Source organism: Strix uralensis, chromosome 4 (assembly GCF_047716275.1).
Source record: "Strix uralensis isolate ZFMK-TIS-50842 chromosome 4, bStrUra1, whole genome shotgun sequence".
NCBI lineage: Eukaryota > Metazoa > Chordata > Aves > Strigiformes > Strigidae > Strix > Strix uralensis.
Window position 1 is genome coordinate 127,617,040 of NC_133975.1, and position 19,673 is coordinate 127,636,712.

General features: G+C 42.1%; 1 protein-coding gene across 2 annotated transcripts; it reads right to left on the reverse strand.

The window, feature by feature from the left end:
• Window positions 1-2,850: 2,850 nt before the first annotated feature.
• Window positions 2,851-17,294, reverse strand: ACTR10 (actin related protein 10). Of its 2 annotated transcripts, XM_074869085.1 has the most exons (14): window positions 17,143-17,294; window positions 14,941-15,013; window positions 14,296-14,378; window positions 13,215-13,323; window positions 11,453-11,560; window positions 11,019-11,086; window positions 10,647-10,726; window positions 10,216-10,251; window positions 8,621-8,700; window positions 8,457-8,530; window positions 7,930-8,011; window positions 6,261-6,462; window positions 4,840-5,062; window positions 2,851-3,894 (listed from the first exon to the last, which is right to left on the reverse strand). In XM_074869085.1, exons 1-13 carry the CDS (start codon window positions 17,217-17,219, stop codon window positions 4,881-4,883), a joined length of 1,254 nt encoding a protein of 417 aa, XP_074725186.1. In that variant the 5' UTR covers window positions 17,220-17,294; the 3' UTR covers window positions 2,851-3,894; window positions 4,840-4,880. The 2 variants fall into 2 exon arrangements, with proteins under 2 accessions (XP_074725186.1, XP_074725184.1); XM_074869083.1 differs by having other exon boundaries at window positions 2,851-5,062.
• Between the last annotated feature and the right edge of the window lie 2,379 nt (window positions 17,295-19,673).

A 19,673-nucleotide genomic window follows, 5' to 3' on the forward strand; every position in this document is an offset into this window, starting at 1 on the left:
AAACTTAATAAAATAAAGAAAAGGAGGCTGAGGGGAGACCTCATCGCCCTCTACAACTACCTGAAAGGAGGTTGCAGAAAGCTGGGGATGAGCCACTTTAATCAAGTAATAAGTGATAGGACAAGAGGGAATGGCCTCAAGTTGCGCCAGGGAAGGTTTAAACTAGATATTAGGAAGCATTTCTTTACAGAACAGGTTGTTAGGTGTTGTAATGGGCTGCCCAGGGAGGTGGTGGAGTCCCCATCCCTGGAGGTGTTCAAAAGGCGGGTTGACATAGCACTTAGGGATATGGTGTAGTTGGGATCTGTCAGTGCTAGGTTAACGGTTGGACTAGATGATCTTCAAGGTCCCTTCCAACCTAGATGATTCTGTGATTCTGTGAAACCAGGAGGAGCTGTGGACTCCCTTGAGAGTAGAGAGGTCTCACAGAGAGATCTGGATAGACTAGAGCTGGGCAACCACCAGCCATGTGAAATTTAATGAGCAAGTGCAGGATTCTCCACCTGGGATGGGGAAATCCCAGTTATACACACAAACCAGGGGACGAGAGGCTGGGGAGCAGCCCTATGGAAAGAGAGCTGGGGGTTTGGGTTGATGGCAAGTTGAAGAGGAGTCAACAGTGAGCCCTGGCAGCCCAAAGGGGCAACTCTGTCCTCAATAGAAGGACATCAGACTATTAGAGTGTGTCAAGAGAAGGGAGACCAAGGTGGTGAAAGACCTCAAGGACAAGACTTCAGAGGAGCAGCTGAGGTCACTTGGCTTGTTCAGCAAGGCTGAGGGGTGACATCACCAAGGGGTGACCTCAGCACAGTCTACAACTTCCCCAAGGTGGGCAGTGGAGGGGGAGATGCTGATCTCCTCTCTCGTGACCAGTGACAGGACACGAGGAAATGGAATGAAGCTGCGCCAGGGGAAATTTGGATTGACATTAGGAAAAGTTTCTTCACTGCGAGGGTGGTCGGTCACTGAACAGGCTCCCCAGGGAAGTGGTCACATCACCAAGCCTGTCGGAGTTCAAGGAGCGTCTGGACAACGCCTCTAGTCATATGGTTTAGTTTTAGGTAGTCCTGCGAGGAGCAGGGAATTGGACTTGATGACCTTTACAGGTCCCATCCAACTTGAGATAGTCTATGAGTATGAAAAGGGAGATTAGGGGAGTGAGTTAAAGCCCCTTCCCTCAGAGAAAAGATCCCACTGAGGCAGCACGGGCACCGGCAGACTGCCACAGGCCATGCTCATGAATATTTCAAAATATTCCTCCTGTCAGCAGCTCAGCTGGAGCTGTTTGCAGCTGGCTAGGACCAACCTTCAGGAATGGCATCCAGTCCAGAATGAGGAACTTCAGAGGAAAAACCTCCACTTGCTGTAGGGGTTTGTGCCTGTCACTGTCCTTCTTTTGAGTTCACTGTGAATTTGTCTGTTTGAGGATCCACTGATCTCTGCCAGGCCAGGGAGGGAAGAACTACAACACTTAGGCTGAAAAAAAATGAGCCAAATCCCTTTCTACGGGATAACACATTTAAGGTGTGATCTCTAGGGGGTCTCCAGGGCTAGTTGTTCTGAAAAGCTGGTAATAGTCTTTCCTCACCCCTTCAATGAAATAAGAATTGTGTTTCTGTTCTTAATAGGTCATGGGACTCTGCGCTTAACCCACCAACACCACAAGAGTCAGGATATCTGGTCATGCAGTGCAAAACAGCAGCTGTTGAAGCTGTTTGGTGATGCAGAAGCCCCAGAGAAGAGCAGGCAGAACATGCCGGGCTTGTGAAAGGTCCCAGAGCACACATGCACAGCAGTACAGAAATACCGCTGAAAAGGGAAGGGCTAAGAATATTCTGAATTTCCTCAGCTGCAGTCTGCTGCAGTTCAGGAAAATGACATCATTGCACCACCACGAACACAGGCTCCGTAGGAGTTTGATCTCCTCTGCATACCCCACCCGCTGAGAACTACTTATGGACATGAGTAATCCCTCCCAGCTCCACGGGACTGGTGCCGACGGCAAACTCTTCTCTCAGGAGCAAGCCTTGGTAGTCTCTGGCTCAGTTTGTACTGAGACAAGACACAACCTGGGTCTCGGAGCTGCATCCCAAGTATTCATATTATAAATGAAAATGAGCAGCAGAGCTTGGGTCTGAAGGTTCTTTACCCAGGCCTAAAGATAACTCTCTGCAAGGAGACAGCGTCTATTTAGCGAGCCTGTAATCGCATCACAGATTGGGAACAGGTTAAAAACAGGGATGTAGCAGGTTGGTCGCCAAAAACTACGTTTTTATCCGTTTTGCTTTATTAAGCACAACTGTTGCAATCACATATACTTCCTGAAGTCACTCAGAAAACTACTGATATCCCAAATACTTGCCAAAGACTGCTCCAGACGGGTCAACCTCACGCACTAAGACTCCACCACTCCTCCCCAGTTCGGCCCTGTAAGGGGAACCAGACCTCACCCACAGGTTTTCCTGCCAGCAGCAGTTGGATCCCTGAGCCTCCTGCCCAGCCCCGTAGGTGTTAAATGCCTTGGGAGAAAGGCTACGGCAGGGCGGTGCAGCTGAGCAGCGTAGAGCGCAGCGGGGCCCGCTGGGGGGGACACCCTCGACGGGCACACAACCCCGCAGCCCTCGGTCTTGCTGCAGGGGAGATAAAAAGGAGTTGGTAAGGGGGAACAAGCGCAGTCAGAGTGAAGGTCCTGAACACTCAAGAAAACAAGGGAAATGATGGTATTTGAGGAATCTGCTGGGGAATGAACATCCCAAAGGAAACGAAACCATTAATCGTAGACTTACGGAAGCCATCAAGCAAGAGAAGAACCCGAAAATGTAAAAGAATGCGAAATACCAGACGCAATGGGAATAGAGGTATTGAGCTATAGCGTTTAATCCATTTTTCCAAGTCCAGGCCTGACAGATAGAACACAACATCTTGAAGAACCTGTTTCAGTCTCACAACATACCATTCTCACCTGCCACAGAAAAACTCTTGTGCATGGCAACTGCAACTTGTTTGACCTGGAAACCCAGAAAATGTTTGGACTTGAGACTCTCACATCAGTACAAAGAGGCACTGACCAGGCTCCATTGTGTTTTGAGGACTAAGAAATAATCTCTAAAAGACCAACCTCATTCCAGGACTATAAAAGAACCCCTAACAACGACTCACAGCTATGCCTGTCTATTCTTCTATGCTTTCTGTGTAACCACCACGCATCTCATCTGAAGGAGGAAGAATGCAATTTAAAAATTCACCTGTCAGCACCTCTGGAGAGAAATCATCCACGTCAATACTATCAGACCACTGTTACCAACCAGCAAAGTCTGGCCTATAGCATTTTAAGCAGTGATTCTTGAGTTTTAGTACTTTTTTTAAAAATCTGAAAACCATGAAGATAAAAAGGGAGTATCTCCTACCATGTGCCAGCTAACACCATGTGTTAAGGTAAAGCACACATGAAAACAGAATGACAAAGTCGTGCAGAAGCTTACTTAAATGCTGTAGCACGTTGTCCTGTGTTAAGTTTCATCATAAGAACATTTCTTTAAATATATGCTTAACTTCAAGAAACGTGTTTCAGGAAGCACGGCAGGTAGTCAGCAGACAGCACAGGGAAATCAGTCACAAAAAGCATGTTTGTGGCAATAAAAGACTCCACCACCCCCAATAATTTTATATATATATGTATCTCCACAAATCTGAGAAAAACAGTTACTCCTCAGAGTAGGATTTGAACCTTGGTAACCAACAGATACCAGCACAGTCACCGTTCAGCCAGCAAGTCAAGTTCGGCACGTTGGCGGCAAGTTTAGCGGCATCTGGGGCCGGGGAACTCCTCTCCCAAGATGTGATGCCACTGAGATGCACTGGCACTGCCTGGAGCACTCAGCAGGAGCCACAGCTCTGTGTGCAAAATTAATTCACAGCACTATTATGGAAGGAAAGCGAGAGTCATGCCAAACCAAACCCAGCAGCACTACCAGCAGAATGCAAGTGTATGTGTTTTCCCACAGGAGTGCTCCTTCTCCTTCAAAATGTAAAGTTACAGCATTGTTAAGAGCCTATTAACAACTCAGCAATTCCTAAACACAGTGTTAACATCCAGAGGTACATTTTTTTTCCTTAAGCAATGAACTTTGCATTGTATTTTCATTTAATGCATATTGTCGCGGGACAATGAAGTTCAGTATTTCTGATGGGGACAGGGAAGGCAAGGAAGTGACTTCTCAACTTGATGTTTTGGTAAGAGATTGAAGATTTTCTTGCACCCCTGTTTATAATTCCTACACAGCTGAATTCTTTCTTGGGAGGAGAGGTACTGGGAGAACTTTTAGCTCAGCACTATGTGAGAATTACAGGCAGAAGAGTCCTCTGCTAAAACTCTGAAACTAGGACTGCGTCCAGGGAAAATACTGCTCCAGCACCTTTGTTAAACAGCCCCAAATCATTTCCTCACATGTGTTTTAAGGGTGGAATATTTTAATACAGAATTTGGCAGAAAAGCTTCCATAGGTGTTTCCCATAGTAGTCTGTCCTTCATTCTTCTAAGCATATTTAAAATCAAAATATCTTAAAACAAATTCTCTCAACAACGTCATTTACTGTACAGATAAATAACAAACAACTCAGCTGGCTGCACCTCATGACAGTGCAGAACTTCTTCAGAAGTGGACAAAATACCATAGTAGTTGCCACAGTTAAGTTTTTAAACTATAACTGGACCTGGTTTTAGTGTTAGTACCTACCATCATACTCCCCCAAAACATCCACATTACTCATATTTAAGTGTTACACACAAATTACTTAATACAAAAAAAAAAAAAAAGAGGCCAATACGTATGTATCTACTTGAAACAGATGAGGAGAATCCTTCTGTAGCATTAAGGTGCTTATTTCTCAGTAGAAAAAGCCCTCTTCATCAGTGGTGGGGGTGCTTTTCCAACATCAAACATCATTTCCAGTGGAGGATTATTAAGACAGCACCAGTCAGGTATGCGGCCTGTCTGGCTGTAATATTCTTTGGACACAGACCGGCTCCCAAGTATGTCCTGAAGTGCTCCAAAAATGGCTCCTACATTATTGGAAAAAAAAACAAACAAACAAACAAAAACTAATTTGATGTATCAAATTTCTTTTTCTACTTCCTCCCATCAAGAATCTCAACTATTCTTTTTCAGCTTGGTCTCAAAAATTAAAGGAATGAAAGGATCTCACCACTTCCCTTTTCAGTAGCCCAGCTAGTCCCACATTGCTGCCATTTATGTCCCTTGAAAGTAACTAAAACAAAGAATCATCGAGTCTCTGCTGAGAACAAAACTGGCCTAGCTGACCTGCTTCTTACTACAAAGTTTCCTAGCAGCTTTGATTTTTAAGCACTTCAAACAAACCACCTTGTGTTTAAGGAAATTTCTTCTCCCCAAAAAGGGTGTCACACCATACCCATCAGAAGTCTACACAAGCTGTGAGAAGATTCAGACCACTGCAGCTGACTAGCACTGCCAGCGAAGAAAAGTATCAGAGAACTTGGTGCATATAAATCATTCTTGTTTGCTAATCCTAAAAGTAGACTCAAAAGGTTTTAAAGCTAAAATTTTATAAACATTTACATTTCAAAGCGTACGGAAATAAAATCTACCTTTACCGTTAAAGCTAGTTCCTCATCCATACCAGATGGGCTCAGCTCATTAACTGAAAGTTTAGAAAAGCAGGAACTCTTAACAACCTCAGAACCTGCCTTAAAAGAGTTGCTAGCAACGCAAAGCCCTTCTTTTTTCCCTAACAGCAGCCAAAATCCATTGCAGAGTTGCTGTATTTGTTATTGGCACTGGCGAACAGCACAGGGAGCGAGCAGCCTCCGGCCTCTCCACAGCTCACAGCTCCTCAGACAGTAATTAAACTTGTTTTTTCAATAAGCAGATCTTCCTACACGCAGCAGGTCTCTTGCTCTGCCTAATTACTTTGTGGGTGCCACCATATGGCCGTAGCCCTGTACTGCACTTGAGCCCACACCTCATCTTCTACATCTCTGTTTCAAACTGCTCATTTAAAGCTCCCATAACCTGCAGCGCTATTCTGCCCTCCAAATGTCCCGGAGGGAGCTTTACTCCACACGGTTTCTTCCAGGAGGGCATAACAATTCCACAGAGCTCCAATGCAGCTTGATTTCAGTAGTTTACCTAATTTTTACTGCTGTTTATTCATTACAAATCCCACTTGGAAGATTTGTTTTTCACTTTGTACCTTTGCTTAACAGTTGTTTTCATTCTTACCTCCCAGCCAGGCCACACAGTTGGGTTTGGCAGGTGGAGTGTGAATTCTGAAGGTTTTAGTAGCAAGTATTTCCTTGTATTTCGGTTTCTCTACCAGGTATCTGATTTCAGCCATGAGCCTGTGAAGGAATCCGGGCAACATAGCGGTGCCTCCAATAACTACCAAGTTCTCTGCCAACTGCTTCCTGGTGTCTATGGGACACTAATGCAAACAGGAATAAAAAAAAAAAAAACAAACCAAAAACACTTTAAGTGAAGTTGTGTGAACAAGCATTCAAAGGTGTGTAAGAAATTCAGTCTTTCTACGCACTTCAATTGCTGTTTTCTCATACTTACCTGAAACGTAACCAACATAAATTTTTCCCCCAACTTCCCAAGAAAACCAGGCTTAAGGAACTGCTCAGTTGAGGCTTTTATGGGCACAGAGTCTCTGTAGAGCCCTTCAGCTGAGACAGGCCAAGACAACAGAGGACAGAGGTATCAGTGACAATAATTCCCATGAGTTCTGGGAGATGATGTGCCAGAGAGAGGTGAAGCCTCAACCAGTGCTCTCAGAGAGGGAAAACTGCTACACATGGTACTGACTCTTTTTAGCACCATGTGGGAGAAAAGTGATAGAAAAGTGTCAGTGGCAGAAAAAGTTTCTGCTGGAGCTTGCTTTAGGCACCAGATAATCCAACCAGAAGACACAAAGGCATGAGAAGACGAAGCTTTGTCAGTTCTGCGCCATCCCTTTGAAAAAAATCCCAGCCTGCTGTGGTCCTCTTGTCCAGGGAAAGTCACTGGACAGTATTTAACACTTGGAAATTTAACATTTGTCTTTCCTTTGGCCAAAATGTGATGCAAGGTAAATGCATAGATGTACAGAGGTGAGGGGTCCAGGCACAGATCTTATTAAACCATTTGTTTTCATAAGGAATTCTAATTGAAATGTTTGTCATGTCATCCAAGCCTATGGCTCTCCAATAAATTATGTCTCAGCAAACTAATTTAAATCACATCAATAACTGCAGGAAGTCAACTTTAATTAACATACATACACCACCACATAATGAAAATTTCCATTTATAGTGGTTTTCTAATGCATGTTTTTCCTAAATATAATAAGAAATGAAGCGTTTGTATATGCCAATAAAATTTTCCGCAATAAATCTAATATACTGCCTGTAATAGAGATGTCCAAATTGATTTTATTCTATCTTAGATAAACCAGCAGTCTGCAGGACTCAAAGTCTAACTCTAAGCAAAACACCTTGAAAAAAGAAGAAACAGAATACTTGTGTCATTTCAGCTTAAGCAGTGTAATTCGTACACTGCCAAATATTAGCTACTTCTTTATCATTACATACATAGAGCCCCACCTCCAAATAAACTCAAGCTAGTTTGTTACTTTTGCTGAGGGGTGAGCACTGCGTCTCCAAAAACTGTCCTAGACACATGGCTGTACACCAAAGAGTAAGAAAACAATCCCAGGGTGGATGACACATGGTGACTTGCTACCCCATGGAAATTCATCACGTGGCAGAACCCTAGGAGTCATGCTGTGCTAAACTTTTTCAACCAATCGCAACCTGCAGTCACAAGGGTGTTACTCTAGATAGAGTCATTTACAACAGCAGGTTCTCTAAGGCTGGAGGCATTCAATAAATAGTTTCTAGTATAAAGGTACCTGAATGAGGGAATCTAAGATCAAAGTGGCAACAGATGTCTCTTCATTATCCTGTTCAAACAGTATTTCGACAACAGAGTCTCTGTTGAAAAAACAGGAAATAAGTGTTAAGGAGAAACAATACTACACTATGAGCTAACACTCCCGAGCAGCAGAGCTGGAAATAACTACAGACTTCCTGCTGACAACACATCATCACTTCTTCCCTCATACAGTCCATGCCAACAGGGGAGGAGACAATGCCCCATTTGCTTCACTAAACCTGTCTCATCATGATGCATTAATACTCCATTTCTGCTTCCCCCATCCCTCCAGTCTGTTTGCTCTCATCTTCAACTGAGTGCTCTGGAGAGGCTGACACCTCTTATTATGGGCTTGCACTCTACCCAGCACAAAGCCTTAATTTAAGAGACATTAAAAGCATATGCAAGTGTTCCATTAAAATTCAATTTTATGAAAATTTATGTGCTTTTAGAGTTAAAAATATATTCTCCTAAAGACAAATACTCTGCTATGGTATTTCTCACCTGATGGGGCCAACTACATGGAGAATCTTTTCTCCATCTAAAGGATAGTCCACGTCTGGAGGCGGTGGAGGACGCTAGAAATAAAAACATATGTGCATTATTTTAGAGGCCAAAAAGGCTACATCTAATTCAGAAGACTAGGATAAGCTTCATCCTCCACCCACCTCAGTACTGCCATCGATGTTGAACTTGGCTGCTTGGATTTTCAGCCCACGTTGGAGATCACTCACAAAACAAGTGCGGACTTCATAAAAGGAAAGAAAGGGGCAGAAGAGAGACTCTGTTGGATCCTTTAATTACCAATAAAGACAATAATTCTGCTTAATTTAGAGAAGAACACAGACCTTAGGCCCTTGCTGGTCCAAGACATTATCAAATAAATGCAAAGAAAAAATGGTCTCTACACTTCAGCGGAGTTCAGATTCTATCTAGACCATGAGATTAAATTAAGCTGACACCAAAACTATGCCAGCACAGGCAAGATTTCTTTCTCAGACAAGCTACATAAGATTTAAAGACAGAGGGATGTTACTAATCATGCCTTCGGCTGCCACAAGGTGCCAGGGGTTGTATTCTGCTGTCAAACACACCACTGTGGATCTTGCACTGTGGCTTCAAATGAGACATTGATCATTTTTCAAACAAGCTGTAATCACACAATATTTTTCCTAGTGCAATTCTTCAGCACTCTAAGAACCCCAGAGGTTTTTTTTTTTCCTCCAGGCAACACTGACAGAGCACAATATCATTTGTATCCCAGCTGTTAGTGTTATTATATATTTATTTATTTGTATCTGGCACAAATGAGTATCTTCTTCATAAACGGCTGTTATAAAGAAACAACCCTTCAATATACAGGCAATCATAATTTCAACCCTAGCATATTATACCTGGTTCCAAAAGGCTGCATAAAAACCAGAACTGATCAGAAAATTGTGTTCACATCCAGGAATTAGAAAAGCAACTTCCATTTGACAAAGCACCAGCTGCATTTAAGTTATTTTGCATTTGACTGATGGATTTCTTTGTAATTTGGCCCAAGAGATATATACTAGTTGCTATTTTCTACAATTATATATATTTTTATATCTGTTGCATGTGAAACATTACACAGGACTTCATTCAAGTCCTGCCCAAAGATAGACTCTATTTTTTCTGGTGTAAATGTAGTCTTTGACTCATCTTGCTACCTGACTAACACACCAAAATGTCTTTTACACATACTTTTTTTTTTTTTTTTCCAAAACTGACTTTTAGGCAAACTGAGCTTTCCTAGTTAGTTTATAAACAAAATTAACTTAGAATATTCTTATGTCATGATGTTAAGACTGCTAAAATGCTGCATTTGCAACCAAAACATATCTATGATAACAGGTTTTGAACATCCAATCTGCTAACTCTCCCATGCAGAGTACACACTGTACACATTCATACACAGCAAACAAAATGTCAGGAGTTAAAAAACAAAGTTAACCTGACCTGCTGACCGCAGGATAGATCCAATAGTGTACAATCCTCTTTCTGTGCTACTCTACCAAATGTATCTATGAGCTACATCTTAACACATAGGCTAAACCTGAAAGAGGAATCCAACCTGGTTTTGGTTTTGCTTTCAAAGATAAAGAACACTGCAGGTTCTTCCAGTAGGTAAGAAATATGGTAAGCCGAGAAGATAAATTCCTAAAGTATTGCACACTTGTTATTATCATATTCTACTGCACAATTTAATACTAGAGTTCCATGAAGCAGAAAATTTTACCTTTTATATCCTCTACTATGTCTTCAGGAACTGAGCCTGAAATAAAAAAAATGACTTAGAACAAAAGCTTTTTAAGTAGAAAGATAATTTAAGAATTGAACTAAGTTTGAATTACATTTGGTACACTAAAGTTTCACTGGCAGCAGTTCTTAAAGATTTCTAAGGAAGAAAGAATATTAAGAAAAGAAAGAAAAAGTTTGTCTTCTCTCAAAACAGACTGAAAAATTACTACAGAACTTTTATCTCAGCCTTCATTCAAACCTGCTGTTATGAGTGGCTTATCATAAAAATAATATACTTGTTAAATACAGAGAAAGAAATCATGGAAGTAGATCACATAAGATACAGTGAATACTAAACTCATTTCATTGACTGTTAGCATTAATCCAGTGCAAGTTCACAGCACATGTGGTACATCAGTCAGACCTTACCCATCACAGACGGAAGGCTTTGTCCTTTGGCTAATCCCGTATCAACTGTGCACTGCTCCAACAACTGATATTCCAGCTCCCTAAAACATTGCACATTAAGTTAGTTAAAGATGGCAATTAACTCAGGCTGATTCTCTATATTATGCTTAAGGGACAGTATTTATTCCCTTCAGTTACATTCAAAGCAGATCTGATTTTCACAGCTTTTACTACATCAGCAAAAGCCAAACAGTGGTAACTTTAAAAATCAGATGCTGTCACAGCAACAACTATGATTTAAGTCATGTTCAACAGGAATCTTTGCTTGTTAGTCAACAATGAACTTTCACAATTAAATCCTTGGTAACCTGGAATGTATAACTCTGAACTTACTTGTGAATAGCCTTTCCTCCCAGAGGAAGAGAACCCCAGCAGCTCAGAATTGGAATTCCCTCATATATCTACACAAAGATCAGGAAATTCTCCATTTTTGTTATGAGTTTTCAGTCTGCTGGAACTAAATGCTTTTTCCCCTCAACAATCCCTTGCATTAGCTACAGGAAACACTTTCTAACTGCTTTTCTCCAAAACTAACTCCTAGTATACAAAGGCTGAAGTTAGGAACCACCCTTCCCAAGTTTTGAGGGAACACAGATTTAACATGTCAGCTGTGAAGAGATTCCCCAAGTCATGATATCTTACAGTCAAAAGCCAGACTGGCTGATCTGTTCCTATTACTTTTTAGCACACTTGAAGTCTATAAAAGCATCACCTTGTCACAACAGCCATATTGCTGAAAATTTTGTTTGTGTATTATTAAAGGATACAGGCAGCACCAAGCTTTCTGTATATCCACAGTCTAGCACCATGGCAGAATTGATCCCAAGTGTCAGGAGAGACATTAGATGACTTGGAGCAAACAGAACGGAAGGTACCTACATGGAAACCAAAAGGACAATTGACAGAAGGGGGAAAAAGAAACAAACCACCCAAAGCACTCATGTTTCCTACGAATGTCATATTAAAACGAAAACCCAAACAACTGGATCTTGAGGTATCCATTTTTAATTTAGTTTTCAAGGCAGTGTAGTAATGAACAAAATACAACAGGATTCTAAATTCTACGTTCATCTTACTTGTGGTAGAAACCGGTTACCTCAGTAATAATAAGATTTGGAATGGGCTTGTAAGAAAAGATGAGTTCTAAAGTTAACACTTGCTTAAGTAATCTATCAGGTTTCTCATTGTCATTGAAAAGAAATTAAAGAAACTAAAACACAGCTACTTGATATGCTGAATCAAGACTTGAAGATGTGAACAAAGGTGCCAGAAAACCCATAAATGTGTGCCTTATGACAACATACTGTTGCAGACAAACTCACAGAAGTGGCTACTTAAAACACTCTCCCCAAAGCAATGTGGAAACTCAAGTCAAAATTACAAGAGAATTACTTCATTCTCCCAGAATTCCATAAATCAAGTTTCCTAAATAGCGACAGTTCCTTTAACAAAACATCTTGAAGTGTGAATTAAATGAGGAATTTCAATAAATTCTGCATTTCAGAGCAACATTACTGATACTTAGCCCAGAGACAGAAGTTATAGTATTGACCCTGTATGAATTTGCCACTCTTATTCTTTGCAGCAAATGGAAATACTAGCCAGAGAGAATTAATCTCACATCAGTATTAGCTGGCTTCTTAACAAGTTACAAAGTCTCTCCATCAAAATATGACTTTTCAAGTCACGAGTCATTTTTGACAATCAATTCTGCATGGGAGTGCTTTATCTGAAATGCATTTCTTTCATGTAAGTGGATTAGGAAAAAAAAACCCACAACAAATCACTCAAATCTTTCAGCAATTTCAAGTCACCAGAAAATTTTATCAATAGTAGGAAAGAATTATGCAGAAGTTTAAGATTAGTTGGTAAACTGTGTTGTGGAAACGCAGTGAAGAAGTACTGCAGACAAACTAGTTTCACCACTTTTTATAGAAGACCTTTAACCTTTGTTCTATCTGAATTGAAGAAGTATGGATTCACCTTCCAAAACATTTCCCGTTAGAACTAAGGGAGAATTAGGTTCAGACTTTTCTTCAAAAAGACTGATATAGCAGAGAGGATAATAAACTTCAGGTAAGCTCTTATCTAAATCAGAACAGCCAGAGGTTAGATGTGCTAGGCAAATGTATTGACTCTGGTAGAAGTAATGAGATTTGCTGACAGAGCACTAAAAAGTGTTTAAATATAAATTCTGGCTTCAGGCAGTGCTCAATGGGGATTATTGGATCTGTCTGGAACAGCACAATGTGAACTGTATTTTCGTACAAGCCAGAGAAACCTTTCAGATTCTTGTTAATAGCCTCTGTTTTGTGGTCTTATGAACAGTCAGAATGGAACAAAAATGGCCTTTAGTCCAATCTCCAAGCCCTACTTCCCCAGACGACCATCAGCTTTTTTTCACTTTCTTTCTGCCTGTCTTTTGGCATTATTTTAATTTCTTTGTCTACATCTGGTACTGACTGTAAGTAAAATTTCTACCAGCAAGAGCTGCACTGAACACATACAGTAGTTATGTTAAACACGTACCTCAAAATGCTTGAAAAGGACTCTTGTGAGCGTGTCTCTGAAGTGTGTAGGGCACAAGACAGATTCTATGATCACAACACGACGGTCCCTGGGATTCACCAGCAGATGTCTAAAAAAGCCAAGACGTGTAAAACAAAGCTGGTAAGTTTAAGTATGTATTGTGAGACTTACCTTATTTTCATATTCCATTCTCCTCAAAAGTCCTAAAAATTTGCATTTAGATAGCATTTTCTACAGCAGATCCCAAAGTCTCTTCCCTGAATTTAAAAAAAACCAACACTTTCCTGAAAGAAAGTTAGGAAACTGAGTTACAAAAAACAAGTTATAGAGCTATCTGCAAGCAGGCTGCGGTTTTGAATATCCATTATACATTTCTAAATCAAGATAAGGAAATGCATCATAGGCAGGTATAACAATGGCTTGTCCACTGTCATACGGTGTGTCCATAAAAGAGGAAGAACGATGATACAGATGTCCTGATTTCTATTACAAAGCGGTGATCAACGACAGGAAAAAAACCCAACCACCCACACCAGAAGATCTGAGGCACAGAAATTAAGTACTTGTTTTGTTGTGTCAAGTGATAATTTTTACTGTGTAAAAATAAGGATTGGAAGAAAAAAGACTAAGTCCAACTTCATTATTCACTAATGACACTAAAAATACAATTAAAAGATGTATTACTGGTAAGATTCCTCCTTCCAAACCACTGGCATGTGGAGACAGCTCTGCACCAATACAGGATGAGCTTCAGCCCTACCAAAATCAGCTTAATTTAATTAATGACTTTCCCCCATTAAGACTTTTTTGAGTGCCACAGCTAAAAGGCAACTTATCAAATACTTTTTATTTCTAGAGAGCAACTGATGCTGCAGGACACTAACTGTTTGTAATATAACCTGAATCTCAGCACCACTGAATTTCTCCTGCAAAAACACAGCCAGGCAGCCACCTGCACAATATTGTTTCTGTTTTCTTACTCTCCTAGAGGGCAAACTCCAGTCCCATGTGCAATACCTCCCGAAGTACTTGGAAAAGAGCCACGGAAGGTCTGAATAACTAATGTCCAAGTATCTCTTACCTGAAATACAGCATATGGATAAATTCCTTCAGATATGAATACAGCTCTTCTGTATTAATATTATACTGAACAACTTTGATAGGCTGTGAAGTAAAAATATCCAGTCAGCTTAAATACTAGGTAGTGATTATATACAAGAAATATATACATGATATATAAATATATATATATTTGAGATATATATGATATATATATGAGGTAATACATTACATCTGAACATATATAGTCTGAAATACTCACTCTTCCCTAATTTGCTCTATGTCCTTAACAATGCATCTCATAAACTCACCCTATAACTAAACTCCAGAGTTTACTCATGCTAATTTTTCGTACTGGTAACTTATCTCAACATTAGTTTTCCAAAGCTGCCATCCTCTACTACAAGAAAAAAAGAAAAAAAAGCATAGCTAGGCTAAGAAATTTCTCAATAAATGTCCCAAACATAAGCTGCATGGGTGATGAGTACCAGTAACATCAGCACTAGTATCACACTTACTTGTATCCAGTTACTGTCTTTTAACAGCAGCAGTTACAAGATCATGAAAAATAGCTTATTATGGACAGGAAACACAGTGCAAATTCTTTCTATGCCATAACATACCAAACATTATAAAAGGTAAAACAGTTCAGGTAAAATAAGTTTACCTTTGCGACATCAGGTTTCTTTATTTCACTAGGAATAATGCATCTTGGTCCTGTTTCTCCTGCAAAACCGCACCTAAAATAAAATGTTGAAAACCGTATTACTTGAAGTCACTATTTAACACACTGGGCCTAGGAATCATCAAAGAGTAATTAATTAGGGATACTTCTGTGACTGCAAAGAGGTGTTTTGCATATAGCTTTTCTATCTAGACACTTTGAATGAGAAAGGTTTTGTATCTTTTTATTGAATCCCTCTCAGCTGTGTTAAACAAGTTTTCTTCACTTCTGTAAGGACTGTAATGCTCAACTCTGATGTGCCTCCTACTTTCCATGAGTACAGTTTTCTGTTTATCATCATCCACCTGCAAACTTCCTTACTGTCCAATTTCCAGAGAAATACCTTCCCTCATCCTCCATGCGGGGCCAGTTTTCACTGAAGCTCCCAGTAAACACAGGCAAGGTTAAGTTATCATTTCCTCTTTAAATCCTCGTCTTCTGTGACATTTATTTAGAAGAAACAAAAGACAAAGACGTAATGACCACAGTCATGCAGGTCCTATGGCCTATTTCACTGCGACCAGCAAATTCCATTGACACTTTTTTCCTATTTCCAGCATTGAAATGCATTCCCTTCACAAGCATCCTGGGTGATTTAAGGTATTACTGCCTCAAGACAACTGATTGTTACTCCAGGCCTCCTGACAAAACATGAGGGCTCTGCATCCAACTTAGATGCAACATAATAAAAACAGCAGCAACCCCAAACCAAACTTTTCAGAAACCCCTCTGGTTTTCATAAAGCAATTGCACCTTAAAAGACACAAGAACCATGGACTGAAGAAGGCAAATTAAAAACAAAAGTCAAGATTTTAAGAAACTCAGTGTTTGACATTTGTTTCACCACTGCCACCTCCACTAATTACAAAACTCAGAAGAAAACTATGGTAAAAAACTCTAGTAGAAACCTATAAAGCTGCTGGACTTCGAGTACTTTTAATATAAAGGTCAGTTAATACTTTATTTTGGTATAAGGCAACTGTGATTCTTCAGATCATTTAAGAAAAAAATCTTAAAATAGACATAATTCAGAATTTAATTTTTTTCTTTGGTGTCCCAAACAGACTTGTGCAGTCCCAGTGTGTATATGCAGTTGTCCTTGTCTGTCATCCTGATAACTTCTGTATTTTTGGTGAATTTCAGCCTTATTTTGAAAAGAACAGACATCTTTCATGTAATTAAGTTGCTATCTTACAAGGATGACGCTGGAAATAGACCTTAAGGTCACACTATTCAGGGGAAATGCTTTTCCATGAGAGCATTTTATTAGACAACTAATGCCCATGAGATAACACCTCACAAGCAACCCAAATTTGGAAAAAGCCTGCAATCAGCAACACGACATGAATCCATAAAAAGCCACTCCTGGAAGCGCTTGTTTCCATCCACGAAGGCTTTGTTAAATCCTCTCCATAATCACACTGCAGCTATTTCCAGGTAACGAAGCCTGCCTGCTGGTCTGCAATTACAGAGTCACTTGAAAAAAAAGGCAAGTACAACTTAATACAAAACCAACTTTCACAGCAATACAAATACAAAACAAACAATGCCTGTCTCTTTAGAGAAGCAGAGACATCCCTAGCACTTCAAGCAGGTAAAAGCATCCACATGGACACAACCGCAGATGTGGGCCTCGCCTAAAAAGCCTGGCATACATCTGAAGAGGTGTTTTTCCTGAAATATCTTTTATCGGTGTGCAAGCTGCCTCTCCGAGCCATAAGAGCCCAGGAAGCATTTCCAGAGTATTTTAAGCCCAGATGCACGGCCGGATTGCTTGAACAGCTCCTTTCCCCTCACGAGCGTGAGGGGAATTGGGGTTCTAATATAACAGGGTGTTTTGATATGGGGCGGGCAGAGACATGGCTACATTTTTGGCCCATCACATAAATTACTAAATACTGAGCATTTCTCCTTCCATCTCGAAACACCTTTTGTTTAATCTAAAACACGGGACTTAAAAATAAGGCTGCAGTTGTCGGCTCTGTACCACGCAGATCACCACAGAGAGGGGGTGAGGGGAGAAAAAACAGTTATTCATCCCGACGGCAGGCCAGGCCCGCCCGGCAGCCGCGACACCGGCTCCATGGCGAAGCCTGTCGCGACAGAAAGGGGGCTGGGCGGAGCGGGGAGAGCGGTGCCACTCACTTGGTGAAGGCCTCGCCCAGGTCTATCACCACGGCGGTCTTCTCCCCGCCACTGCCCAGACCCTCATAGAGCGGCATCGCGGCCTCCCTTCACCTCAGGCGGCGGCGGCGGCGGCGGCGCGCGGGGCCTTCCTCCCGGCCGGCGCGGCCCGATGGGGCCTTTCTCCTCCCCGGCGCGCCGGGCTGCCCGCGGCGCCTGTCCGCACCCCCGCCGCCCCCCGCCGCGCCCCCGCGCACCATCGCCGCCTGCCGCCCGCCTCGCAGCGGTCCGAGGGGGCCGGGAGCGCTCAGACAGCGGCGGCTTGCGCGGAGCTGCGCGGCTTTCCCTCAGCCTCGCCCCGGCGGCGGGCAGGGCCTCTACGAGGGAGAAGGGCTGGATGGGGGCCCTGAGGTGCTGCCGGGTGACCCGGGTGCTGGCGCCAAGGAGGCGGGGGTGGGGGGGGGTGGGCGTTGGTTGTGAGGAGGCCCAGCGCTGGGACTTCTACCCGAGCAAAATGGCAGCAGCGCCCGGAGCTGGTCAAGCATAAAGCCACGCTGAAGAGGCTGTGCCCTAGGGATGCGTTAATTCATACTGTGCAGCTCGTTTCTGAGGGGCCAGGCATCGCCTGTCAGCGCCATCTAACCGTGCATCAAACGATCATCTGTGTCTTCCCAAAACTCCCGCAAAAGCATAAACCCACCACGGGGCCTGCGGTGCGTGCGCTGGCTGCCACGACATTTAATGCAAGAGCAATATAATACAAGGCTGAACGCGGAGGTACCCTTAGGGTACAGTATCCTTCCTCTCAAACAGAAATAAAATGTCTCAGGGGGCAAAAAAGCCCCATCTCACTGCTGCAGGAGAGTGGTGGTTAGGAGTAAAGGCAGGAGCTCGCAAATACAGTGAGGATAGAAATAATAAAACCCAGCATGGTAACCTGTGCTTTCAAGACTGGGTCACCCATGTCTGGTGATCAGAGGTAACAGGTCAGCTATAGTGGGAGTCAACTGGTAGGATAAAAGTGCTAAAAATTTAATTTAAATTAGTTCAATTTTAGCCACTTCCATGAAAGCGTACAATACAGCTAAGTGCTGCCTTCATCTGTCTTTTTTGAAGTGGGGAATTTATTGCTGTTCAGATTTCCAAAATCACAGAGCCACACCACAAGACACATTGTGCAGAGGTTGTGAGAGCGCTGCATTATCTCAAATCCTCACAAAATAACAGGCTGTTAAAACCAAGATCTCAGTTTTGGAGCAAAAAATAAGTGGTGTTTGTATGCAAGCATGTATGTGCCCACATGTTACAATAAAAGGCATTGACTCAGTGCTGAGGTTTTAACCCCATCAAAGTTAGGAAATGTTAAGTTTTTCTAAATAATCTTCATCTCCATGTTGTAGCTAAATGTCAGCTCTGCTACAGGTGAGGTCTGTCACCACTTGTTTGCCAGTAAGTTATTCAAAGTGACTGAAATACACAACCTTGCTTAGATGGTATTGACATTTCTGATCTGGACCTAGCCATGTCATGAAAGCACCTTAGCGTGAGTTTTTGGGAATGGGTTCTATAAGTACCTCAGGGTGTGGATGAAGAGACAGTTATCCAAAACCAGACTGAAGAGAGGAAAAGTACATGCCAAAAGGCAGCATGTGAAAGTCCCCCAAGAATTACCACACCCCACAGGCTAGCAGTCCGGCTGAATCTGCCTGTAATAAACTCAGGACACCACAAGTTTGCTGCAGCTGTGCAAGGCTCCAGCATCAGCAATGGGTTGTCTAACTCCGACTGCATCTGCAAAGGCGGTGGCTGCACAAACAAGAGGATTATCTGTATTTCACCCGATGAAACAAGGCGCCCTTTGAGGGACTTGGCAAACACCCACCTAGAAGCCATTGGCGCATCAGTACGAGCCTCTGTTTCTGGGCAAATAGCTGGGAGTGGCCTTCCAACTGTTGCTCCAGCTGGAAAACTGAGAGAGGGCATGTGTGCATGAGCAAAGTGTGTGATCAGTTATCTACTATTAATAATAACAGCTGGACTCTATTAATAGTAAGAGCTTAATCAATAGAAGGTGTTCTGATGAATATTGTTTGTGGTATGTGTCTCACTGTGACTTGATCCCTTAGCTGGGAAAAGGGAGTTTATAACAGATGTTGGCCTGTGTAATGAAAATTTGGGATCACTCGAGAAAGATATTGCTAATGCTTATCCCACTGCCAACAACCACCTCCTTTCCCCTACCAATCTTCCCGTTCTCCTTGCCCCATGATAACCACACCTGTAAAACCAGCTGCAATTCAGCCCTTTTTTATACATGCCCAGGAGTGTAACTGTGGCCCTGGTCATGTCCCCAAAAAATCTGTCACAGGGTATTTACAATTTCTTCTTCAGGGAAGCAAAATAAATATTGAAAAAGCTATTAACTGGTGAGTTGGGTCTAGACATTTGCTCATTGCCAGACAGGCAAGCCAAGGAGCCTTGAGTGCATGCATCCAGGAGGACAAGGGCTCTGAGGAAGCAAGAGGATTTCAGGGTAGGCTGTCGTCACACTG